This window comes from Pseudochaenichthys georgianus, chromosome 10, assembly GCF_902827115.2.
Source record: "Pseudochaenichthys georgianus chromosome 10, fPseGeo1.2, whole genome shotgun sequence".
In the NCBI taxonomy this organism is placed as follows: Eukaryota; Metazoa; Chordata; class Actinopteri; order Perciformes; family Channichthyidae; genus Pseudochaenichthys; species Pseudochaenichthys georgianus.
The window spans coordinates 25,958,247-25,986,090 of NC_047512.1; the positions used below are offsets into that span (position 1 = coordinate 25,958,247).

At 39.6% G+C, this 27,844-nt stretch overlaps 1 protein-coding gene across 3 annotated transcripts in view; it reads right to left on the reverse strand.

Annotated features, from left to right (window-relative positions):
- flt4 (fms related receptor tyrosine kinase 4) overlaps nucleotides 1–27,844 on the reverse strand; it is a 64,556-nt gene that overhangs the window by 27,225 nt on the left and 9,487 nt on the right. For all 3 annotated transcript variants that reach the window (XM_034093714.1, XM_034093715.1, XM_034093713.2), the window contains exons 2-12: nucleotides 21,439–21,535; nucleotides 18,527–18,801; nucleotides 16,539–16,663; nucleotides 16,281–16,446; nucleotides 15,123–15,262; nucleotides 14,876–15,047; nucleotides 7,090–7,207; nucleotides 6,751–6,935; nucleotides 5,778–5,943; nucleotides 930–1,065; nucleotides 330–438 (exon numbers count right to left, since the gene is read on the reverse strand). In XM_034093714.1, coding sequence (XP_033949605.1) covers nucleotides 330–438; nucleotides 930–1,065; nucleotides 5,778–5,943; nucleotides 6,751–6,935; nucleotides 7,090–7,207; nucleotides 14,876–15,047; nucleotides 15,123–15,262; nucleotides 16,281–16,446; nucleotides 16,539–16,663; nucleotides 18,527–18,801; nucleotides 21,439–21,535 — 1,689 coding nt within the window. The remainder of the gene's footprint in view (nucleotides 1–329; nucleotides 439–929; nucleotides 1,066–5,777; nucleotides 5,944–6,750; nucleotides 6,936–7,089; nucleotides 7,208–14,875; nucleotides 15,048–15,122; nucleotides 15,263–16,280; nucleotides 16,447–16,538; nucleotides 16,664–18,526; nucleotides 18,802–21,438; nucleotides 21,536–27,844) is intronic.

The following is a 27,844-nucleotide window of genomic DNA, read 5'->3' on the forward strand; positions in this document are numbered from 1 at the left end:
CAAAGCTCTTGTGTGGACATGAACATTGAGTCCTTGAATAAAATGTATTTTTGGCATGGTTCATTGGTGAAAGAAGAATAGAAAAACTGAGGAAATCCTGAATGATTTGAAGTAAGTTGTGGCCAAGTTAAACAACAGGAATTTAAAAAATTTCTCATTTATATTTTCGTATGCTTTTTAGATACATAGAACTTGCATTATACTTTACAAGGGTTTGAAAACGACTTATCCAAATGTTCTTCAAGAATTCACCAGTGAGTAATTTACCAATGTGTATGTGCTCTTTTTTTGGGTCAAAAGCAGGGTAAAATCTAACCCGACATACTTACTGGTCACATAGAAGTAAATCAGCCGCTCGTCTTTGCCAACTTTGTTTTCAGCAGAGCACTTGTACATGACGGAAACACTGGCGTTGCCAATCTGCAGCCTGCTGACTGTCTGTGAGGTGAGAAAAGGTGATGAGTCTTGAATTTATCAGAAGGAAACACACATGTTCTAAAAAGGAAATCCAGTCTGCCATCAATGTGTGGATGTGGATTCAATGTGAGCTGACATAAATCTGTTTTTGAGGTTGAAAGGCCAGCATGAAGCCTCCTTAATTAGGTGTGACTGAAAGACATCAAAGTTCTGCAATGGCTGCGTGTGTTCATAAAATAAAATTCAAGCAGTCCTTACAGGAAGTCGGCAGAGGAAGACTGTTCTAAATATTTTGTATGTGGAAATGGTCCATGACTGAGAAATGTTGTTATGGATTTCAGAATTTAGGAGACTTACATAAAAGCCTCGCAGTTCACAGATAAAGCCACTCTATATCAATGCGGTGTTTACTCAGCAACGACCAAACCATAATGTCATCCTTTTACGGAGAATTCTTAAAAACGTTGGCTTTTGCATAAAACGGCAAGAACAATCAAACAGCTGTGATGCACCTTTTGTCGGCCATCCACCACCTCAACCGCCGTTTCAACCGCCTCAATTTCATTCATGCCGTTCTCCCAGTTAATGTCCTGCCAGTTCTGACAGTCTGCGATCCTGTCACTCCGGCCTTTCCTGTCTCGCCGGACCCTGGAGAGAAACACACAACACACACACTTTCATGACACCTCGCTTCATTAAGATGCACATCACAGAGCTGGCAGTGGGGAAGAATTCAGAAGCAAATCAAACCAGACATCCTATGGTTTTATGAAGAAAAACAATTTGTATGTACTGGGTTGCATTTCAGATCAGAACATGAGCTCAATCCCAAAGGAAAAAAGGCAATTATAAGTGTCCTGGCAACTAATGTTAAAAGTTTCCATTATGATGAACCATGGTGTGACTGAACATCTTAGCAGAACTAATGAAACGTGAAATGGAAAAAGACACCGGCCAACTATTAGCAAAAGGCAATAAAGATTCGTTTCTTTTTACAATCTTCATATCGTATTAACTGTATACACATTTCATAAATAAAACTTATTTTAAATGATCACAAACCAATTATTTGTGAAATAAACTGGATGATAAAACCTGTTTTAATTCCCTCAAAGTGTTTTAACAAACTGCTGGTCGTTACAATCAGTATAAGATGCTATTGCCACTATTAGAATATGGAAAAACATACACCATGTTTGTTTTTGTCACTCGGTAGAAATTATATCGACTTACATTCATTTCCTGAGACTTTTCCTAACCTTAAATATGATTGGTGAATTCTGGTGGTTTTAATTACACAAATCTTCCACTAAACACATATTACACATGTTGTGTTGTTAAATTCCGATACTGATATTGCTATGGCCATGATTGCGGCGTGGCTAAAGGAATGGCAATGATGGTCAGAAGTTACAGACTCCCCGGTAAAGAAATAGTCAGCACAGAACAGTGTGTTAATCATACTTTGATTTTCGGATGGATTAAATGATCAAGGTATGATGTGCTCATTAGTGAGCTTTAGAGGTGCTGAAAGGCCAGGCTACAGGTTTCCTCTAGTTACAGTCTTTATGTTCATCTTAGTTAACCTTGCTCTGCAGTAGCCTTATATCAAGTGTACAGACATAAAAGTGATAATGATCGACCCACAAGGGACTGAGAAATGTAAAATATGAGGGGGGAAATCACTCAAAATGTGTCCATGAATAACATTTTGAAAAGACTCTTAGGCTTTGCAGGGATTGGTGCTCGCAACAACTAATGTGAATTCAGTGTCTCGCTCGAAATGTTTACGTTAAAAATAAATAAATAAAGGAAATTCAATTCCTACAGCACACGCCAGAAAGGGTTGGCGCCCATGAAATGTCACATGAAGTGTACAGGAGACACAACATAAACTGGTCTTTTGGAGTTTACGTTAAACCTAATCTTCCACTGTGGTGTATTTCTGAATGTAGTATCTGAGCTCCTCATTTCCACACTAATGTTAAATGCCAAAAGAGAAAGGTCAAGAGAACAGTAATAACTTGAAAGGTTAAGGCTTGGAGGAAGATGGAGGCAGGGGAACAGTTCAGGGATATTCAGCAGAAGCGGTCGCATTACCGGGGTGGAAATAACTGAAATCTAATGTGCAAAGAATCCATTACATCACGTTGGGGGACTGAGCACGTGTGTGTGTGTGTGTGTGTGTGTGTGTGTGTGTGTGTGTGTGTGTGTGTGTGTGTTGTGTGTGTGTGTGTGTGTGTGTGTGTGTGTGTGTGTGTGTGTGTGGTGTGTGTGTGTGTGTGTGTGTGTGTGTGGTGTTGTGTGTGTGTGGTGTGTGTGTGTGTGTGTGTGTGTGTGTGTGTGTGTGTGTGTGTGTGTGTGTGTGTGTGTGTGTCAACAAGTCCTCCAACTCATACGACCAAATGGGCCGATTGTTCAGGCCCTTATTACGACCAAATATGTTGTTTGTTCAAGCGCTTAATACGTCCTATAATTAAGTTTTAAAGTTTTCGCCCTCTAGTGCTCCCGTTGAATGCTAACGTTACAGATGGTCGTTTATTCACAAATAACCCTCTCAAAGAAAATGTTAAATTGTAGGATAGTTTGGCAATTAAAACACTTTTTGATTAGATTTCTAGCGAGAAGTGTATTTTGTACTTTTAGAATCCACGTCCAGTCGATATGTAGGATCTATAGTTTGATAGATATTACGAAGATGATTTGAGGTATGCGGCAAGCTTCCATGTAAAGTTACGGGTTGAAAACAGTATTTCCGGTCTCGACGTTTTCATAATAAAACCAATGATCAAATGATTTAACAGTGATATCTGCACTACTCATCCACTAAAAAACATCAGTTTATCCTTGTTAATTATACAAGATTTATTGGTTTAAACTGTGTACAATGCTTTTGTGTTTTTCCCATAGGTTTTTGTCTTTCGATTCTGAGAGACACCTTTCTTTTTTCAGAGGTTTTGATAGGCTAAAACATCGATTGTTTTAGCAGCAATGCATGTCGGGATATGGTATTTTTGCGATATGAAATAAAAATAAATAAATAGAAAAATAAAATACTTTATTCCGAGTGCTCTTGCTTTTCTCTTTGAAAGTCATCACATAACGGCATTGTAATACACGGTTCGGCTTTATTTATAGAGCCCTGATCAGAAGACCTTTTGACAAACTGTAAGAAATGCCACCAAAACTGAATACGTGACGTGGATCATAAATATATTAGCAATTAAACAACATCTTCCATTTATTTTCACACAATTCGTCTCCTTGTAGTATCAACACTAATTCGGCTGACTTTTATATTTGATCCAATTGGTAGATAGGCTGTATTTACACCATAATGGCGCACAGCTGATAGAAAGGGATTTTTTGTAGTTTTTAAAGATATTATTTTCTGAACTACCTTTCCAACTCCTCATGCAGTTGACTGTTACAGGTCTATACATGTTCATGGTACAATGCATAAGCTTCACATCGAGAGACTGAAACTGTATTTTTCTTTACCGTTCTGTTTTAATTTCACAATAAAGTTAATAGTCATATTATGTTTGATATTATTATGTTTTATTAACTACACCACTGGTTTTTTATCCCGCACTGCCTAGTGGTTAAAGCACGTTATTGAATTTTGTTGTTGAATACGTTTTTTTGAAAACATTTAAATATTAAGAGTAGCCTACATACAAAATTGGGGGAAAGTAGAAGGTCAATGATAGAAATATAGAATTGAAAATATCAAGAAGATACTGTAGTGATGTCTACAATAAAATAGTTTAGTTTAGCTCAGGACGCCAAAGATATTAACAGGAGGATATGCAAAACAGACAAACTAATAAGGCTTTATTTAAACATTAAAGAATACTTTAAATTAAGGTCTTCTTTTGAATAAGAAAAAAACGTTGGGGTTATCCACAGATAAATATGAAGTCTGACAAAGTACTTAACATCCAATATATTGCATAGATTATTTTGGCACTTGACAATCACCTTCCCTGAATTTTACTCAGGTGTAACTAAAGTCTGATTTAAGGGTTGTTTATATTTCACATCATTAATCAGAATCTGCAAAGTAACTAAAATAAATGTAGTGGAGTCAAAATACCAGGTTAACCTCTGAATTGTAGTGGAGTAGAACAAAGTAGTACATGCTGCTGGAACAAAAACATTTCCCAACTTGGGATCAATAAAGTATATCTTATCTTATCTTAAGATGATCGATGGCTACTGCCATATTTGCAAAATGTGCCTCTGAACCTTGACAAGTGCATGTTTCAGGCTCATCAATGAACAACAGGAGGGGTCACAGACATAAGACCAGCTGTTAAATAAAGCTCTTCTGACCTTAGGTGTCATGTGGGTATATTAATTCACCCATGTATTAATTATATGTTTTAAATGTGATAACACCACTGTGTTTCGTATCCCCTAAACCTCCAGGGTGTAGCCTACACAGTTTAAAACTGGCAACTTCTAATTGTGGGAAATACGAAAACGTCTTATAAAGAGACGTGCCATAGAACATGTTGCGAAACACACAATAGCCAGCATGTGTAGTTCAGGGGGCTGGACCCGTCCAATTCCAGTTTTGGAAAGTCTGCCATGGTTCCATTCCATTTCATAGAGCTGTTTGACGCTCAGCGTAACCTTTTCGCACTGCCACTCCAACATCCAATCACAGGGCTTGATGACTAATCACAGGGTTTGTAAAGCAAGGCGGATGTTGCAGTCCCAAACGATAGCTGGGGATTTTGTGTCTTCTGAAACTGTAGTGTCTAAACTCCGAAAAAACTATTTGTTTCTCTGAATCGAAGGTTAAAAACGCAAAAGCATTGTACACAATTGTGTAATGTGTGTGTGTGTGTGTGTGTGTGTGTGTGTGTGTGTGTGTGTGTGTGTGTGTGTGTGTGTGTGTGTGTGTGTGTGTGTGTGTGTGTGTGTGTGTGTGTGTGTGTGTGTGTGTGTGTGTGTGTGTGTGTGTGTGTGTGTGTGAGAGAGCTGGAGCATGGAGGATGATCCGCAGAGTAACATGATGACAGCGCGGAGGAGGAAGCAAGTTGGACATTGAACAGACACACTTGCCTTTCTTCCTCTCTTTTGCCTTTTCACTTCTCCTCTGCCTTTCTATTCATCTCTTCTCTTTTCATCCACCTCCACAACTTTTTATTCATAACCTTTTCCTTTATCATCTCCTCCCTCTCTTCTTCACTCAGAGCCAGTGGACAATTTCAAACTGACCTCTTCCTCTTATTTGGTCTTCACATAACGCTTCATGCACTGCATTCCACTCCTTTCCTTTCCTGTCCTGTTCGATTGAACCTTCTCTTCTCCCACACTGGTTACATAGTGTGTGTTGCTGGACTTACACTCTGCTCCGGTTGCTGTTGAGCACACATGGGCCCCAGGCTCTCCACTGCCAGCTGAAGGTGGGAGCAGGGAGACCGTAGGCAGTGCATGTTAGAGTCTGGCTGCTGCCACTGGGGTAAGGACTGGAGGGATCTGCCACTTCCTTCTCGTGGATGTGTGGGGGAACTGGGGAAGAGGAGAGCAAATCAAACCATCCATCCAGTAACATAGTATAATATTTAGGGTGACATACCTGGGTGAGAGACAGAAGTGCTCCATTCATGTAAGACTGGACTGTTGAACCCATGTCCTGAACATGTCCTGAAGTAACCAGCTTAAAGTGTTTTAAAATTGAATATAGCATGAAGTTAGAACCCAATATTTACTTTTGTTTTTAAATAAACTACACATTTATTTTTAGAATTTGAAAATTCTCTTTTCCTCTTCTATGATCAATTGTATTAGCAACATTATGCAAATACAGTTACAAAATAGAAATCCACCTTTCCTTTCTTCTTTGTCTTACATAAAATTCTACCTCGACACGCAAAAATAACGCACAAACACTAAAAGTGTGGAAACTAGGCAAATATATATCATATGATCAAGTGTTTGTTTGCATTTTCATGCCTGACAGCTGTGCGATTTTTATATTTCTACATGCATCTTTTGTTTATCAATGCTACATCTTTATGCTGCCTATATTTTGAACATTCTTATCCTTTTTTCCCCAAAAACTAAACCACACATTGGGCTTCATGAAGGGAGCAATATACTAACAGATTTCTCTTAACAGAAATTAAAATAATTTAAGAGAAAAATAATGTTTCTGCATGAGGCCTTGATTCCTATTACAAATGGTTGTATAAAATACCATGATCCATGCTTGTTAAACTGGTACATCTCTTTAGTTTTGTAGCATGAATGTGAACTGTTGCACATCCACTGCTTTGTACACATAGCATCTGGCGTGATCTCCAACAGAATAGTTACCGTTGACGACAAGCGTGATGTTGAGCCTACTCTCCAGCACAGCGGCACTGTTTCTCAGCACCACAGTGTAGAGCCCAGAATCCTCCTGACAGACATCCTTAATCTCCAGAGCGTGGTTAAGGTGTATCCTCATCCTTTTCATCTTGAACTCTGGGCGTTGGTTTATCGGCTTTCCATCTTTATACCTGGACACAAGGCACAGCTGCTACACTGCAGGATACAACCCAGCTGAGGTGCTCTGCCTTTAGATACATCTGTAAACCTAAGCAGCATGAAGCCTGATTATGCTATTGGGAAAAGCCCATTACATTCAATGAATACACCAGAGTGTTGTCTTACCATTGCGTTTCGGGTGGTGGGAAGGCAGACACATTAACTTGTAGTTTAAATAACTTCTGGCCAGCTGTAACCTCCACCACTGCTCCATTTCTGTAATTGAGGCTGATGAATGGCTTTTCTGAAAGAAGAGACATTCACTCATATACAATCTGTGTCTAAAGCACAAAGAATTCTCCACTAATAATCTTTCTCAAGCTTTAGTTTAGAAAAGTCCACAAAAAAGATCTCAAATCTATCCTCTGCTGTTCAAACATTCAGAATCTTCACTTTATTGCTTTACCTATGAATTGATAAAAACATAAGGAGAGGTTTGAGAATTTTCTAGGAATATATTTTCACACACCTTGCTGTGCAACCCAGTCTCACGGCATTTCGTGTTATAGTCACAACATTTCATCTATTGATTCGTGTCTGTTCACCAACACGATTTTCCCCTTTTTTTCGTGTCGCACAGAACGATTTTAAAAGCAATGTATTTCTATTGGTAGTATGTTTCGTGCCTGCACCACGTCTTTTTTTCTGGTCGGGTCTTGGAAGACCGGAAGCTGTGTGGTTCATAAAAACATGTTCATACTCAATATCAAGCCACGATTATTGTTTTTATTTTAAATCGTATAATGTCGCACTTCATTTGCCGTCCGTGAGGAAAAGAAATGGGGTTCAGAGCCTCAGAATACTGAAATCTGTCGTTTTTTTAATCTTTTTTTCTTTCTAATTTGTTATTCTTTTCGAAATAACACACTGTTATTTACTCAACAATAACACACAATTATCCTTGTTTTTATTTATTTGTTTGATTCTATAATCTCGGGCTTTTTTAGTGTCCGTCAGGAACTGAATTTCAAAATAAAAATATCCGGAAACAGACGTAGGCCTATATGGGACATTTTTAGCATCATTGCGATACACACCCACTGAACTGATTACCCAAGATCCTCAGCTATGGTTTAAGCTCGCTGATTGGATGTTTTAGCCGCAATGCACGTTGGAATATGGTGTTACGATGAGTGAAGCAAGCAGGACCCAAATGCAGATAACGCTGAAAATGCCTTTATTTCAAGGATAATCTAGACAACTTGGACAAAACAGAAAACTCACCAGTGAACTCAGTCACAAACAAAAGACGAACCAACACTGAACACAGGAGGAGACAAGACTAAATACAGGGAGCGGTAATCACAAGACGAGAAACACCCGGGCAGGGGAGGAGAAACACAAGGGCAACAGGTGAACACAATCAGACAATTAGACACACCAGGGAAACTAACGACAGGGGAAAAACACAGAGAGAGGGACCAGACAAGAAACAAGGGATACAGGGAGAACCGAACAGCAAAATAAACCCAAACCTAGACATACAAAACTAAAAACGTGACATAACATGAGAATCGTGACATATGGTGTTAATGCGACATGAAATCCGAAAAACATTTCGGAATTTAGGATGGCCGAAGACACTACACTACCCATAATCCTCAGATATCGTTTGGGACTACAGTCCCTTTGCTTGAAAAACCCTGTGATTAATCAAGCACTGGGATTGGATGTTGGAGTGGCAGTGTGCCAAGCAGGGTGGGAATTTCACGACGGCCACGACGGCCATGGCCTTAACATTTACGTGTTTATAGAAAGTACTATTGATAGGTAATTACCATTGTATTAGCCTATTTAAAGTCGACTCGTTAGTACATTTTGTCATGAAAACTAGCGATAGCTAGCTAGCTAGTTTGGATAGCGCTAACGTCTTCCCTTCAAGGGGTCTACATCTAGTGTTGCTTCTACAAGCTAGCAGATAGCTGTCACCTTTGAATCTAGTATTTGTCTTGCTAAGCGGTTTTGATATAATACATGAGTCTCACATTCTCTCTCTCTCTTTCTCTCTCACACACACCATTTCAAATTGAGCTTGTATTGTTAAGTAGTTTTGTTTGTCTGTTTGAGTGTATATGTTCATAGTTATTCAATGTTTTTAAATTAAAACAAATGTTTTAATACATCATTAATGTTTCTTGGTGAATGAGAATGTCACGGTATTAATCTGAAAGGTAAAACCAGCGTAATTTAACCAAACGGCCTTTGTGCCCTGTCATGTGGCCTTTGTGCCCTTGAAAAAAATGTGAACGGGAAGGCCAAATGGCCTTGCCCCTAAAATGACGAAATTCCAAGCCTGGTGCCAAGGTTACGCCGAGCGTCAAACAGCTCTTTGAAATAGAACGAAACCACGGGAGACTATCCAAAACTGGATTCGAACGGGACTAGCCCGCCCCCCCCCCCAAAAAACATACACATGCTGGCTATTCGCAAAATGTTCTATGGGACGTCTCTACTGGGAACGTTTTCGTTTTCCCCAAAATTAGAAGTTGCCAGTATTAAACACAGTGGTGTTATCAAATTTAAAACATATAATTAATAAATGGGTGAAGATCGCTTGTGTCCTCCATAATGGGCAGAATTAATATATACCCACATGACAGCTCATTGTTACTTTGTAATTCTACTCCACTACAATTCAGAGGTTAAGCTGGTATTTTTACTCCACTACATTTATTTGAGTTACTGATTAATGATGTGAAATATAAACAACCCTTAAATCAGACTTTAGTTACACCTGAATAAAATGCAGGGAAGGTGATTGTGAAGTGCCAACAATCAGGAGAGATATTTAATAGTTGGCGCTTGAGAAGACTAAACATTTATCTGCAGATCTTTATAAAGTATATTCATTACTCGTTTTTCTCTACTAATAGTTAATTAAAAACTGTAAATAATTGCTATTTTGCACATCCCTTTCAAGATTTCAAGATGTTCGGTGTAGTTATGCAATGAATGAAAAACTTGGGTCGCAGGTTCCTCAACAGTGCATTACAAGACATCTATCAATATGTGTGTACCTCCACCATTAAACTGTCATATTCTGCACATTTCTTATACTATCTACATACATCTTATAAGAGGATAATTAATATGTATAATATCAGTTAAAATAAGTGCTTCAACATAGTTAACATTGCAGGAAAGCAATATATTAGACACTTTGTCAGGCTTAATATTTTTCTGTTGATACCCCCAAAGCTTTTGTCTTATTTAAAAGAAGACCTTAACGTAAAGTATTCTTTAATGTTTAAATAAAGGTCAATTCGTTTTTCTGTTTTGCACATCCTCCTATTAATATCTGTGTACATCCGGCACTAAACTGTTTTATTTTAGAGATCACTTACAGGATCTTCTTGATTTTTTATATTCTATATTTCTATCATTGACCTTCTACTTTCCCCCTATGAAAGTATGTACTCTAATATTTTTTTCATCAAATATAATAAAATATTAAATAACATGCTTTAACCACTAGGCGGTGCACACAAGGTACACACAGCATGCAATAACATAACAACTTTGTATTATTAGTGTAGGACACTTATGTGTGTATAACATCTGAAGATGTGTAGTTTTATTCATGTTTTCACATCATTTTACAGGATGTTGCTATATTATTTCACATTCTACACATTAATATCTGATTTGTAAAACATCACAGACAGAAAGGTATATCCATCCTTTAATGGTAAGCTATTGAAATTTTGATTCCATATATGTGTCTCCCATCACCCAAAACCCCTGACTATTCTCTCAACTCAGTATTTACATTCTTTAATTCAAAGAAAATCAATAATATCTTTAAAAACTACAAGTCTATCAATCTACCAATTGGATCAAATATAAAAGTCAGCCGAATTAATGTTGATACTGCAAGGAGACGTATTGTGTGAAGAGAAATTGAAGATGTTGTTTAATTGCTGATATATTTATGATCCACGTCACATATTCAGTTTCGGTGGCAATTCTTCCAGTTTGTCAGGGCTCTATAAATAGAGAACTACGGCAGATGTGTAATATTTAATGCAGCTGAACCGTGTATTACAATGCCGTTATGTGATGACTTTCAAAGAGAAAAGCAAGCACATTTTCTTTTTAAAAGAAAATGTTTTTCGGATTTCATATCGCATAAACACCATATCCCAATGTGAATTTCGGCTAAACAATAAAAATAACCAAGCTTAAACCATAGCTGAGGATCTTGGGTAATCAGTTCAGTGGGTGTGTATCTGTTTCCGGTTATTTTATTTTGAAATTCAGTTCCTGACGGACGCCAAAAAAGCCTGAGATTATAGAATTAAACAAATAAATAAAAACAAGGATAATTGTGTGTTATTGTTGAGTAAATAACAGTGTGTTATTTAGAAAAGAATAACACATTTGTTGTGTCTCGTCAAATGTGTTAGCCAGTGGCGGCCGGCCCATAGGGGCGCTAGGGGCGCCGCCCCACCTCTTGCCAGATACAAAATTAAAAAATATATATATATTAATTAAAAAAATATATATTTAAAAAATATATATTTAAAAAAATATATATATTTTATATTTTAATTTTTAATGAACAAGGTAAATATCATACAATTGGTATCACAAAAATGTATAATCTACAATACAATCTCGTTTAAAATTGTGTTACGATGTCTAAAGTTACTGATAAGTCACCTGTTTCCTGCCTGGCCTTGCCCATGGCATTAGTTTATCATTACCGGGCAGAGCCCCCGAGCGAAACAGCAGCAACCAGCACGTTACAAAAGTCTCAATAGTAAACTGTGCCGCCGAAACATAATTTCAGCCAATCAGCGCCGTCAAATATTTTGGTCACGTGGGCGCTCACGTTGGCGCCCATGTTGCTTACGTGCGTTGACGTGAGTTGTTTTTTAGACTCGTGAGTGACCAAGGTGACGCAGTATTTGGATGAGAATGGTGTGCAGGTGGAGTCGCCGGAACCTCGGTCCGCCCAAGAGCTACTCTCCAATCCTTTTGAAAGGAGAAGTTTGGGAGATAAATTGATACTTAAAGACCTTGGACCGGACCAACCCGATTTGTATATATCACAGCAAGCTCGTGAAAAAGACAAAACGTATCAACAAGGCTTCTCACATGGCTAGCTGGATGCAAACAGTTAAATGCTATATTTTGTTTCACATGCTTGCTCTTCAAACAGCCGGGGACAGATACGATCTGTTCAGAAACTAGACAAAAGTTAAACAAGTACAAACCACAGACTGTCTGTGTCATGGAGAATACAGTCGCTGGTTTATTTATGTCTGTAGGCCGTTGTTGTGAGTGTGGACGGTCGGAGCATATATAGCGTTAGCTTAGCCAAGCTCCATTTAGAAAGCACGCATTTTAAAAAGGTTTTTCGCCTGCCGTCTGTCTGCAGACTTGTCAAAGCATTAATTCATGGTTTTTACTAACTGGTATCAGTATGTTGTTACGTCGGCATCATTTAGAAACGTGTATTACAATTTAATCACGGTAAAATATGTTCATGTTGTTGTAGTTGTAGCTCCCGAGCCAGCACGTCTTGTTTGAATGATGCGAGTAAACACAGCTGGCAGCCGCGGTGAAACTCGAGCGACTAGAGCGATGCGATAGGAGCGTTTAGAGCGAAGCGAATATTCGCATCGCGTCCGGTCTGAACGCAGCATTAAAGCGAGCTCCGCGCTGCACTGGAAACGCACCATTACATCACCAGAAGTCCTAATTTAAGGGGTCATTTCTCCCAAAAAAAAAAATTTTACTCACTCTATCAATAGCCCCACCAAAAATATTGTCCACCAGCCGTGCTAACTGGTGTTAGCTATGTATTATACTGTCATTTCATGTTTTTTCACGTCTGGTCATGTCTGTTTATATTAGGTCATTTGATCTCTAGTCAGTCTCTGTGTTTATTGTCATGTCTCGTCTTCCATTTCCTGTTTTATTTTGTGCTTACCTCTTGTATTTTGGCCCATTCCCAAACCGCCACCTACACCCTACACCCTACCCCTCCGTTTGCGCGTTCACGCGGAGGTTCCGCCATATTGAGGGCTGTTCCAAAGCAACGAGTGTGGAGGGGGAGTGGGCTATCAAGCCCTCAAACAGCGAGTCTGCAGCGGTGCTGCCTTGAGACAGGTCTCTACCTGACCGGAGTCACGCTGTGTGTGTCCGTCAGGAAACACGCTGTTTACAAGTAGTTCCAGCAAACATCCACTGATAAATTACGATGTTAACAACCTCATGATAACCTCATATGTTTTTAACTTAGGATCATACCTGTGTTTAGTCTAGAAAAAGGTAAATGTGTGCATTTTATTATAAAGTTGTGTATATTTACAGACCGTTGCAAAAACTATATAAAATAAAAGCTTATAAACATCAGGTTTAAAACTATAAGAGCTTTGAAACACAATGAAAGATGTTTGGAGTTTTATTTGAGTTATTCATTTAAACTTTTTGTCTAAGAGATGCTGATTTGAAACCGTTGTTACAAACAGTTACGGCACTTCCTGTTTCTGCCGGAGAGAGGGGAGGCCGTCCCAAAGCTTGCTGCTGTGTTTACTCCCTCCATCTGACAGGAGGGAGCCTCGTTGAGCTGCGAGTGTGGCTACAGACGGAGTTCACTCCATCACGGAGGGGTAGGGTCGAGGGAGTGGTTTGGGATTGGGCCTTTATTTCAGGCCCTGTTTCTCCCCCGTCTGTCCCGCCCCTGATTGTTTCCACCTGTTCCCACTCACCTCATGTTTAAAATAGTCCTGTCTTCCCCTGTCCTGTGTCAGTTTGTCTTGTTTGTTTCCCCAAATGGTCATGCCAAGCCTCAGCTCAGAAAAGGATCGCTTTTCACTCATGTCAGGTTTTGTTTATTTTGTTTATTTTGTTGGCTTAAGTTTTTATTAAGTCCTCCTTTTGTTATGCTAGTTTGTTCCTCCTGGTGAGCGCTTTTTGTTATCTGTTAAGAGGGTTTACCTGAACTGTGAAATAAATATACTTTTATTTATATAAGACTTTGTCTCTGGGTCGTACATTTGGGTTCAGCAGTTTGTGTCGAGGTCCTGACAAAATTAGATGGAAGAAAAGATTTAAAAAATACAGATTTCAGTATTCTGAGGCTCTGAGCCCCATTTCTTTTCCTCGCAGACGGCAAAAAAAGTCCAACATTATACGGTTTAAAAATAATAACAATAATCGTGGCTTGATATTGAGTAAGAACATGTTTTTATGAACCCCACAGCTTCCGGTCTTCTAAGACCCGACCGGACAAAAAGACATGGTGCAGGCATGAAACACACTACCAATAGAAAAACATTGCTTTTAAAATCGTTCTGTGTGACATGAAAAAAAGGGGGAAATGTTGTTGGTGAAAACGAAACAATAGATTAAATGTTGTGACTATAACACGAAATGCCGTGAGACTGGGTTGTGCTGTGACCTCATTTAAATTAGAGCCACCCTTCATGTCTACATTACAACATATTTGTATTTGATGCAGGATTCCTGAAAGCAAGACTATATCATTTTTCAGGAAAGAAATGATTTGTTCTTCTGAAATTAGATTTATAAGCAATAAAACACCCCTGCTCTGTTTAACACCCTCAGGGATTTTTCATTAGAGCCTTTCTTGGAATGCTGAATGAATGGCCACCATAGCTTCTCCAAGAAATTTGGAAAGGGAGGGCTAAGCTAAATGGTATTCACTTGGTTGCAATCTGCAACCTCACCACTAGGTGCTACTTCATCCTAAACACTGGTCCTAATGTCATTTAGTTAGCATGTTGAAGTTAGCATCCAGCCTCACATAGCTGCTAACACAGGTCTTTTTGTAATGTACAGATACTCATCACAAGTGTGATATTTAGGGTAGAAAACAACTGATCTTACAAACAAGAAAAAGGCAAAGTAGTGAACTGCACCATTCTGAGCTAGTGCTTACCATAAACTATGACCTGAGTTTGCCTGGTTATGGTTGTTCCCACGATGGTGACGTTGCAGATGTACGGGCCAGTGTCTCTGACGTTGACGCTGTGGATTGTGAGGAAGCTAACAGCCTCTGTGGCGTGAGACAGAGCTTCACGAGAGGGCTTAGTGTCTTCCCTACTGTTCGGCTGGTGAGAGGAAATTACATTTAAGTTTTTATTTACTGGTGCCATTCATCATGACCAACTCTCGCTGCCTCATACCTGTTTGCGGGGGTAAGACCACTTTATGTCCACTCCAGTGTCGAACTCCACCGACGCTGTGCAGTTGAGGGCCAGGGCCTCCCCCACTATCAGCTCCACTGGATCCTCAGGAAACAGCTTGACATCGTAAACCTGACTTCCTGTCCGGGAAAGAGAAAAAAGGGGGGAGGTAGAAACAGAGGGACAGAGGGAGGGGAGACAGTGATAGAGGTCACGGTGACATCGTCAGCAGTTTTTCCTTCCTCGCAGGTCCAGAGGAAATGACTTTCCTCTGGACCAGCGAGGCCATCACACTACAAAGAATATAAGTCTCACAAGTTCACGTTATTTCCATTCCTCCTACTGTACAAGCTATATCAGTGAAGAAAATTAATACATCGACACTTTAATTCAAGATAAGACGGAAAAAAGCAAGAAAGCTCTGGACACTGGCCAGTGTCTCTGATATCGAAGCCACCTCTCTCTGCAGTCTCTAGAAATAACATGGGGTGTAAAAAAACAAGTATGCTGGTGATGTCTCTGCAGAAGACTGTGATTGCCTGATTGTTTAAACGCTCCATTAGCGTTCGAAGCGAAGACTCGCTCTCAGTTTCTCCTCTGACTGATGCTGATGTTACTTTTGGCCCAGCAGCGGTGGGTATGAGTTTCCTTTCACCCTCTGCAGTGAGAGGCGAATGATCTCACACGACATAAAAAAGAGCCTCTGGGTCCCTCAGAGTTCATTCGCAATGAGAGTGATCCTCGTCATGAAATCTCTTCATCTTAGTTCCCTACAATTTAATTAAGCCTCCCATTCTCTTCCTCTTCATCTCTTTTAATTCTGCTGACATAATGGCACACGTCCTTGCATTAAAAAGGGATTTGTATTTATTTTGGAGGAAACAATATTATGAAATTAAATCCATGAAATTGTCAGCATTAAGGCTTAATTGGCTGCCATGTAAAAAAAACTGTTGACAGTGCAGTCAGCCTGGCACCACCTTTGATTTCCATTCTAATTTCTGTTTCAACAAAAGTACAGCTTCAAATCTCATTAAAATATTTGTACTGGGTCAGGTTTGCTTTTGTAGCTAAGGTGTGTGTGGTCGTTAATGTTTTTGCTGAAACACAAGACGAGATGATCCATTTGAACCTTTGGAGACATTGTGTTTTTTGTACCTGTTGTGTGGAAAATGTAGCTCGGAGATTGATAGTCTTTGCCTCCTAGTGTTGCCCAACACAAAACTCCGATGAGCATTGGCACACTGGCCATGACGTTTCTGGGAATGGACCAACCTCGCTTGTTGTCCCATGTCATCTTGTCGGTTTCCAGAGGCGTGGGATACTGAGATGACACACAATAAAGAAAATAATTAAATATTTGACAGCTTCAATTAGAGGAACACAGTGTGAGAAATATGTGGTGAGTATACAAACCGCATGGAGAGTGACGTTCAGATCGGGCACCGTGACCAGGCATGGCACTATGACGTGGGTGGAGAAGTGGTTGATGAAAATGATCTCCATGTCGCTGCCTCTCTGGAGGAAGGGCTGCTCGGGGTCTGGGTGCAGATAGAAACAGGGAGGGAGCTGTTTATGGGTAACCCTGATGCCAGCCGGGATAATGGCAGCTATTACTGAGAAAATGTCATGAGCAGACAGCAATATATCTCACAGCGTCATAATGAACCCCATATAAAAGACACGGCATATGTGAGAGACAGCTGAGAGGTTTTTCCTCCCCTAAACAGTGCTTCTATATCCCTTAAGCTGTGTGTTAGTGGACAAATATCTCTCGTTTTTTTCCTTAACACCTCGATGTCTCTATTTGTCTGTAAATCAAAGCTGATGTTGCAAGAGGGCTCTGAGAGACATCACAGCCAGTGTGATAACAATTTTCATTATGGTTATTATCACTACAACACTTTCTAGTACCTAAGCAGGAGTGCAAAATGCTTATCTCTTAGACTTTCCTGTCAATACTTTTGTACTGGAGACAGTGATGTTGTGGGACTACCTGCTCGGTTATTTTTCTTATTTCTCGTCTTCTCACGATAAGCCTTCTTATTATATTAATTTGTTTCTGCAGCAGTCAAAGCTATAACATCAATCATCTGCAAAGCCAAACAATGGGTCCGATCGAGAGGCTTATATGTCTGCCCTGCAGCGTCCTGAATACACACAGGTAACAGAAACAATACACAATTCCTCTCAGTTTAAGTTCTTCACAATAAATCACTGCAGGTATTAGAGTGCAATCGGTTTTGTAAGAGGAGATGTCGCACCCGGGGCAAGAAGATGGATATGAGCCTGGGTATGAGTGTGAAAAAGTGTGTGTCAGATGAAGTGTTTGTTGGTTTTAAATGAGCCTGTGTGAAGCAGATACAGTGCATTCATACATGCGGGTCATACTGTACGCTCATGTGTTTTTATATGATAGTGTGCAGCAGAGACCAGGTGAAGGGGCGATGTCTGCCTGTCTAACTCAATCCACATGCGTCTCTTCTCCTCCCGCCACACGCTGGGTCTAATTTATGGCTGTGATTTCATCTGCTTCTGATCAGCCCCCTGGTTAGATCTGTGGAAACTGTTTTGGCACCTTGTCACAGGAGATAAACAGGCGTTTCACTTGAGTGGACTGGTCAGCAGGATTCCCTTACATGACAATCATCTGTTTCTCTGCAAATCTCCCTATCCCCTCCTCTATCTGCGTTCCTCCCACAGCACACGGAGCGAGGCTAGGAAAAGGGAAGAGGCCTGAAATATGTCTAAAAGAACGAAGGTAGGAGTGATGCTTGGAATAATAATAACATATGAGACACTGTGAAATCAGGAGAGAAAACATAAGTAGCCAATCTTATTGTGCCGGTCCTATCAGATTTGACACATGAAAAGTCTCTCGCAAAGATAAATCCACAGAAAGCTGCTGCTATATTTCAATATTGATAAATTGAAAGCGTATCGTTTCTCTAATTAGAAAAGGAAATGAGCTGCTAATTTCTACCACTATCAAACACTTTGCATCTCTAATTTCCGATAGACTATTCCTGCCCGCTTCCAGGTTGCTGCTGAGGCAAAGTCAACTATTTCCAGCTCTTATAACTTCAGTAATAAAGTTACAAGAGATCTGTTTCAGTAGGACACCTATGGATATTTTAGGGTTGAAACTGAAGAAAAAGGGTACACACAGACAAGCCAAAGAGCTGCCAAGGCAAGAGATCAAAAAGTATCTCTTTAACCACAGAAAAAGTTCAGGCAGCAACATCTCCACACAAACTGCAGACTCACTACTATATAAAATGGATTTCGAAAAAGGAAAGATAACTCATGGTCAGAAATACCAAGTTGACTTTCAAGGATTTTCCATTTTCTTTTTCTTGCGTCAGCATACATGTGTATGTGTGGATTGTTGGTGTGTGACTCACCCCTGACGAACACATAAACGCTGACGGCAGTGGTGCCGACGATGATGGCCTTGACATCCTTGTAGTTGCAGCGGTAGTAGCCTGTGTCTTTGGCCTGCGCCCCGTTCAGGATCAGCCTCTTGCAGTACGGCCTCCCGGGCTGCCCCGGACACTCGCTGACCAGGACCACCCTCGGCCCGGGGGTCCTGGGGGTCGAGAGCTGCGCCTGTCGGTCTGTTAGCTCCTGGCCCACCAGAGTCTGATCAGGCCAGGCCCAGGCCAGAGTGTGCTGCCCCCTGACAGCACATGGGACATTTTGATTTAGAATCAGGTTCAGAGTGATAAATCATCAGCTTCTGGTCCAATTTCAAATAAAAGGATAGGTTAAAAACACACTTCAATATAATTATGGGTACCGGATATCTGTTTGGCCTACTTGTTCTCCCGTGCACATATAAGACGTATCAGTCTGTGTTTTTGAAATTAGTGTTTTATATTTTGTTGTGTTTTTAAAAAAAATGACATTGTGTATGAGACTCTTTCAGTCTGTGGCTATAAAATAGATAGATAGATAGATAGATAGATAGATAGATAGATAGATAGATAGATAGATAGATAGATAGCCAAACGGACCCGGTTCCGGGGCCGAAATCGCGTAATTTGCAGGGTACAACGTATAAGGAACCTTAATATGTAATAAACTATGAATATTGTATATCCATATAACGGGAAAAAACTCATTTAACTGATCTTTTTCATTTTTTTTTCAAAAAAAACACACAATGCTAACAGTAACCCTCTGAATTAGCCCCGAGCGAAAAATGCTAACCTATTACTGCACCGAAAATCACTCCTAGTTCCCTTATTACTTATCCTAGCTGCACATCCAACACATCGTTTATGATCGTAAAGACACAGAATCTAACGGTGCCCACCTCAACACTGAAAGATATAAACTTGCGACGTTATCAACAAAAACGTACATCAAAACCATAGATCAAAACATGTGGCGCTAGGTAGCCTAAAACGCTAACATGGTTTACCTAGGTCTTTGTCTGGTCAAAACTGGTCTTCAATGGCATTAAAACGATGCTGTAGTTAATCCATAGGTTAATATCCAATGTTACTGTGTCCCCTTTTAAATGTTCTGATAATCTATAAGCAATAAAACTGCAATTGCGTTTTCAAATATTAGAGCAGGGATATTCCTATGCTCTGAAGAAAGATTGCATGCGCAGAGACACAACCTTTTTTTAACATGAGTGTGTGCGGGACGATTTCCCTTCGATTATATTGGCTCTAACAAGAGATGTCACATGTCAAAATCAAGGGGGGGCCAGAGATATGGAAAATCCACCCAAATGGCGCCAGAAGAGGTTTTTTTTGCTAAATCTGTCTAAAAATGTCAATATCACTTGTTTTGCATCAATCTTGATACAGGGTACTTATTATATATTGTACTTTGGATTACTAAAGCTTTTAGTCTACTAACCCATCATCAAAGGTTAGTTTTCACTATAAGTACAAAATATATTTTCGACGGACAGTATAATTTACAGTTTTTTACTATGTTCAATCGGAATTTTTCTTTAAAATAAAAAACATCTATATAGATTCTGACTTTTCTACATCCAACTTACAGGTTTATCATTACTTTGAGAAAAAAGATTATTAATTTAACCCTTTTAGAAGGGAAGATATGGTCATTTGTTCTGGGAATGTCATTTTCGAGCCTGAAACCTGAAAAACAGGCTTGGGGCTTAACAGGGTAAGGTTGTATTGTCATGCTCTTAAAAAAAATGTTTTCTGTCCTAACGGTTTTGTCTAAATGTATTTATGCTGCTTTTTCTAATTTATAGATGTACAGCTCTTTGATCAACTCGTTGTTTTCAAATGTGCTATATAAATAAAATTGGATTGGATTGGATTTTAAGCCGATTTGAAAAGTTATGAACATATTGAAAGTTTACTGTTATCTGTATTAATCACATTCTAACACATAAGGCGTCAGAATAATTTGAATCAGAATATTTCCTTAATCCAGAGGAAATTTGGGTTGTGTAACAGTTGCTCAATTTTAGAAAGAAACAAATAAAAAGGTAATTTAAAAACATTGAATTAAATATGTATATAAACATAGGAAGTTAAAGTAACTGTTTGCACACTGTAGAAGTGTTTGTGTGACCGGAAACCAGTGTCTGAATGTTCATGTGTGTGGGTGTGAATTCCCTGTTTGCTCTATGCTTTGTCAAATAAATTCAGTTATAGTTGGACGTGGTAACCCGGAGGCTTTATGAGTGAGATTGAGTGGAATCATAATGGCTGTCTGAGAACTGATAGCTATGCTCTCAACACCTGCAATCCCCTCCCTAACATGTATTTATAGTTCTCTAGAAACATTTTACATTGCAGATTACTAGAGTCGTTGGCCATGTGAGGTTTATATGCAAACAACTATTCAAGACATTCCAAAGGCATCATCAGCTTTCCAAAGACATCATGCACCACGGAGGAGGAAACGCTTAACGGAGTGACAGCTTGGCAGCAGGCAGCACAGCAGAGATCTCATAAGGATAAAGGATGCTTATTATGGGGCTTTCATGCCTCACTTAGACTCAGATTTAAATCAGTGTTGGCTGGGTTTTAGAACAAAAACGTCGCTGTTTCCAAAAGGACTCATCCATTTCATATATGGACTTGTGATGAACATTTATCAGCGTTGGAGGAACTGTTTAGTGTAAAATAGCAACAGCACCCTTAAATAATCAAGTAAAAGCCCTGCACTGAAAGCGTAAAAGTGCCAAGGGGTTTATAGCTAAATTAACTTGAGGTATCAAACTTTGTTCTGAGTTTTGCACTTTTATATTCAAAAATGTATCAGCCAATTGATCTCTCTCATACAAACCACAAATGAGGGCAGCACGGACACACACCTGCATGTAATGGTGAGTGTTTGGTGGACAGGAATCACTAGGTCGTCTTTGGAGCTGTCAAGGATGGGTGGAGTCATAGAAAAGCCAATCACCAGACCTGAGGGAGCAAACAAGGCAATAGATTCATGTTACACAGATTACAGCCAGGATTTACATGTCAGAGCTGCCGGTATGCTGTCAAATCTCCCAAACACATCTGTAACCTGAAATATGACACGACAGCAGCTCAGATAACACGTTGTTTATTACATTTACAAGCTGTAAGGCAAAGCACTAGGTTCCTGATACTGTGAAACACACAGAACAGAGAAATGATGGCCATAATGCTGCTCGGAGCCTGTTTCCACCTCTGGAAAAGCCCATTTGCCCCTTGATTCATTGCCATTCACCTCACCTACTCAAGCTGGGTTAATATGGCCTGCTCAGAATATCATTACTGTCCCAGATTTTCCTCAGGGTGCTATAAGCGTCAGACTCCAAACCTACAGTTTATCATATAGAAAGTGTCATCATGACTTATGTCCCACCTGGATCTCATTAGAGCTGAAAAGGCACACAGTGCAATACCTGAGAGGGTGAAGGAGAGGCTTTATGGGCGTTTTCTATAGCATAGGAAACAAAGGAAGGAAAACAACCTCTAAATGCAATGTAATGTATTTTTTTTAACGTTGTAATCTTTATTTATTTTTTCACATTACTTTGTTAAATTATTGACAAACAAATGTCGAGCATGTGTAATTCAGACAACAGGCTAAACGACAGACAGACCAAACAGAGGAGCAGCGAGAATGATTTCACAACAGTCAGTCGTGACCTGCTGCCAATCAAAACCCGGAGCGCCGGACAGCTGCGATTCTTGTAAACAAGCCTCATTCCTCCAACACATCCTGCTGCCCTGGGAGCACAATAGAGCAAGGTTTTCCTCATGTAAATATTTGTGTTAATCCTGTTTACAGTAAAAGGCTGATCCCAATGGAAGGAGACTCATCAGCCTCGGCTACCTCCAATACTGAAGGAGCTCCCAGATAGCACTAACTGTGAGACTGTCTTGAGTTCAGTAAAGTATTGACATAAGAAACTTTAACACAATGGAAACAAATGTTTTGTCCACCTTTTCTACCGTTGTGTGTATTTCTTCTTCCTTGAGACTTTCCGAAAGACTTGAACACAATGCTTTTATCGAAAATTATTTGCATGACAATAACTAAGGCCAGGTTTCTGCTGCACTGCTGAAATAGTTTTCTTCTCTGAGTCAATTAAATGAAGAAACTGTATTAAAATATATAGAAAATGCAATATAATGAGACAAACCTTTAGACATTGGTGACTTGATAAGTTTTCCTTTTTACATTGATATTTTATAAATGTATTTGTTAGAATAGTTATAGTTTTCCTGTTGATATGAGAAGATGATAAGATCAACTACTTGTATGAATGTCTGTACTCCCATTTGATGTAGATGTATTGATAATATGTACAGTATAAATGTAAATGTTTAATCAGTTTAATGCAGACTAATGTACATGTCTTGTGCTGTCAGAGTGACTCTGCCAGTTGCCTGGCAACCTCACCGTATCGACAAAACTAGGGATTACGTTTTTTTTGATTGGGATTAGACAAACGAGATAAACAACGTGTTAATTAGAGAGCTTTAGGGGCTGTTAGTTCAATCCACAGATTTGACACATCAAAGTCTGTTCATAGGTCTTAGGGAGAACTACTTCAGATGTAAATAAAGTTTTATAAGTCCTTTTGTGTCTCTAGTGGAGGCTGCGCAGAGTCTGATACAAAATAAAACACTCATCTCTGCTCAAGGGGTGATGTTCCCATCGATAGCAGGAATGTTTGGAGAGATTTGGATAATTTAACAGATTTGGTTTGCCAATTAAGTTAAAGAAATGCGTATGACAATTTTACACAGATATCCGTGCAATGAATTAGTTCCCAATTAGAGTTACCCTTTATGTTCCTTGTGCATTAATGAGGTTCATTACATGTCAGCCAACAATGCCAGAGGATGTCAGGATTTTAAGTGGTTTATATCTTTTTTGTGAGTATGTTTGAAAGGTAAGAACAATGTGTGTAATAAAGAATTATATGCTGCATCAACCTTTGTCATCTCTTCTTCTTATTATTATTATTATTGGCTTTTATCATCTCATCTGTGTCTGTCATATATTGAACTATAGTGCTTTATTGTCACAGGTGTTGAACGTCTTTCTTACAAAATATTGATAACATTGCAAATATATGTTTTGATCTCCGCTGGGGATTACAACTGTATCAACGACACCATATGGCATTCTGTGTTTCTGTCTTTGCTCGGATAGTAAAAGTGATCATAATGCAAATAAAGAACCATGAATGTGAACCAGGACAGCTGATATCGTCATTCTGACAGAAAACAAACACACAACACCAAAGTGGGAAGTTTTGGTCAGTCCATGAATCAATCGTAGCTTGACTCCCAGCAGGGTATTCCTTCCTTGCCCTCACAGAGATCTTTCACACCAGAGGAGAAGCAACGTTTTCCCAACATATTGTCTCAGCTCAGATGTGAACCCGCCACCAGCTTCAGGCCCATCCCCACAACACAGCTTCTCCCTCACACCTGAAATACAGTGAAGCTACACTAGGCTGTGTAACATAAACACACACAGAGGTCGACACAGAGCCCTCCAAGAGCTACGGACAAGGGGAAAGTGTGAAAGGAAATTCCTCTCAGAATAGTTTACATCTTCACTATTATTGGAACAGCCCATTTCCTTCACACGCTCAAGGAGGAGAACGAGAGCGATCATACAGATAAGCGCTGGAACACAACTTCTATAAGGTTCTCTTCCTGTATAGACTGAAGACCCTGATGTTTTCCTCAGGGTAAAGAGTGAGGGCATTATGTCAAAACTTGGGAGCTTTTTAATTTCTGCATAGCATTACAATTCCAGCCATAGCGACGCCTTGAACTACAGCGTACACTACACCTGTCCGTACAATTGACTAAGTGCTGCGTACAGTATGCCGCAGTTCTTTTTGCGTGCTGCCATTTTTTTTTTTAGACTTTGTTGAACACTATTATATGACAGATTTGTTCTTATAATCAGTTGATTATCCACTCAGTTAAATGGAACTTTGATTGAGTTTGTACAAAACAACATGCCGTATCATGCAGTGGAAATGCGTCATATGTGTACTGTGATAGGGGTCGATCATATGAAGTAACACTTGACTCCCTTTTGGCTCTATGCTGTTTTTTGGCTTTTTATCAGGTCATTTTATTGGTTTTGATTCACTTGGATGGAGGACTTCTTGCTTTAAAGCCATTCTGTGAATAATTGAGACCAACCATGGCTCCCCCCAGTGATTATTATTATTATTACAAAACATTGAATTGGGCAATATACGCTGCCACCATCGCCTTCTATTTTATTCTACATGAAAAGACGAATGCCATCAGAAGATTTTGAAAGATAAAATGGTTATTTTGTATAATCTAAGGACTCATCTCCCAAGCAAGGCACTACACATTAACATAAAGTCTGTTCAACAGTTAATACATATTATTATTATGGGAACAGAGTGATGAATTCTGCGCTAAATCGCTACAGTCTCCATGATGGATGCTTCCCTCACAATCACTGCAGAGATCGCACTCTGACAGACAGGATGCAAATTGTAAATGTTTTTAAAATGCCATGATTGAGTGGCATGCCCTGAGAGACAACACATCAAGATTCTGGAGGTGTATGGTGGGAGGGAAGCTGAACAAATATGTAGTTGCTATTAAGGGAAGATTTCTGCTTCTGGTAACAAGATGGATCTATCACAGCATGGCAAGAGTGTCTCACAACGGAGGGGCAGAAGAAAGACATCACACACAGAGTCCAGCTAAAAGCTCTTTGTAGCCACAGATCATTCAAACGGATGCAATGCATGACAAATGTCCTCTGAGTTTGAGGCTAATGTGCGCCACATTACTTAACAGGACTTTAGATCTCCTGTGTTTATATATCGCTTGTCATTCTAAGTGACTCTCTGATGATTGCCGAATGAGGTGCCGGAAAGTCAAAGTTAATATGCGCTGGGTTGCATATGGCTGCTGGCCAAAAGCTCTCTGCTGTTTGGACACTTCAGATTGATGAGAGGTTTTGGGCGTGGGCTTTTCTAAACCCTAATGTAGATGACTCTCCCCCATGATGCTCCAGGAGCTCCCATGTTACACAATAATGAATGTCAGCCAAATGTCAGAATCTTCCATATGGATGTTCTGTATAATGTTTACACCACGTTTTCAAACTGTGAGACACCAAATATGAAGGCATGTCGCCCTGTCAGCAGAATTTAGGGTTTGTGAAAATATATAATCCCATTAGCAATCGTTTGCACTCTGTCAAATATAATTAAAAGCACACGTTGCACCGATGTACAGCTATGTGAGGGAATGCCAAAGAAAACCAAACAAATCAATTATTGCAAGTTCATGGCTGATAGCATCTTGTCATGATAATAAACACATTTTCCTGCTCTGACCTTTCATGCTGCGTTTCTTGACAGATTGTTATGACTGTTATCACTCAGTTCGCTCATTTATCTTATGCGTTCAACAGCTCTCCACGAATGGTGCAAGCCTTTTTAGCTGCAGGACTGTCAGCACAAACCAAATGTGGAGGTGGAGAGTGAGTAAGAGCTGCAGCTGTTACACTTCTGTACACAGACCTGCAGTGAGTACACGGTAAGTGTAGTTACCTCAGATGAAATGTTACAGTTCATTGTCGTGATGAAACTGAACAGACGGGTTATGTTTTCGGCTCGTTTCATGATCATGTTTGTCTGTCAGCAGAATGACGGAAACCTCCTGAACCTTGGATCCAGCTTGAGTTGTGTAATAGATCACAGTGAACATATTGCCTGCATTATCTTTGTCAGTGTTTTGTTTTCCTTGCAAAATGAAGATTGATTTGAAAAGCGTGCACTGCACTAACTCATAACGACTGTTTATCTTTGACACAAATAAATGTAGAGTCAATGTTTAATATAGCATAACATATTACGTATGATAGGCTGGTATAAAAAGTCTGATAATTGTTTTTTTAATAACAGACGGCAATGGATAAAAGGTCAGAAAACCAAGTGAATGTTATGCAAATTAGTTTATGTGATGTGTATTTGTTGAAAATGACTGTTATTCAAATAATTTGGCTAACAACATCTGACAGATCAACATGTATCCATTTTAAATGATTGCTTGGTTTGAAATACTGGACAATTGGCTTGTTGGCAACACCCGTACTAATGTGAACATGGGGCAGAGAGCCAAAAGAACATTTGAGCTTGGTTCCCCTCTTTTTCCCATGCATTCCAGCTGGTGGTGCAGAGATAAGCAGCAGCTTTGGGTGATTAAGTCCATCCAACAAAAAGCAACATCACATTTGAACCTACAAAGATAAAACTCAATATTTCCAAAGTTAACTCTCTCGCTCTGTCATACTATGATTACACAGGGCATAAACACACACTTGAAGATGTTTAAAATCCTTCACACAGATACACTGTGCATTAATGGCTCTCTTGTAGCCATTGTGTTTAAAGATCTTGAAATTACAATTATGCAATCCCTATAAACCTTGAGATTTAGCTCATTGTGAACGCAATGGCTGACACTTTCACCGACTGTAAAAGATAATTCAGTAATTATCAAGATATTTCTTTTTTAAATGAACTAAAAGTTTGGCATTCGTTTGACAAAGTTATTTCTCAGAAAACACTCATCCTGTCCTTGTAAAAACTTGACATCGCTAACAGCAACTTCTCTGTTAATGTGAGAGGGAGTAATGTGTGTGTACCCTGCACTGGCTGCAGCTCGATCTGCCAGGCAAATATGAAGTTTGAGTGGCCTAAAAAAACATTTCACACTGATCTTTCTTCATTATAGCATTACAATAAATACATGGAGTGGTTTGGTAGGTAAAATGTAGTTCATATAAGGATGAGGGGGTAAAGAGAGTTCAGCCATGCAAACCATGTGACAGCGATGATAAAGAGATGGCTACATTGGACACATGGGTTCACACAGATGTCTTTAAGACTTGTTTGCTGTTGCATGCCTCTATCATGATGGACGTGCCAGATGTATATGTGACATAAGTGCCAGAATTTCTGTTCCCTATGTCTGACCACTCTGCATGTGCATCACGCTGCCCTTTGATGTGGGCTCCACATGCCTGGTTGACATGCAGGCAGAAAGGAGGTGTGACTCGCTACTTGTCAACTGAAGTGTTCAAACAGCATGCCAGGGGAACATCAGAAGTAGCTCTTTATATATGTTTTGGTCTGAATGTCCAGAATACAGAGAAGTGCCGACTGCTGCAACAATTCAGTGCTGTAAAACATGGCAAAGATTTAAGAGAAA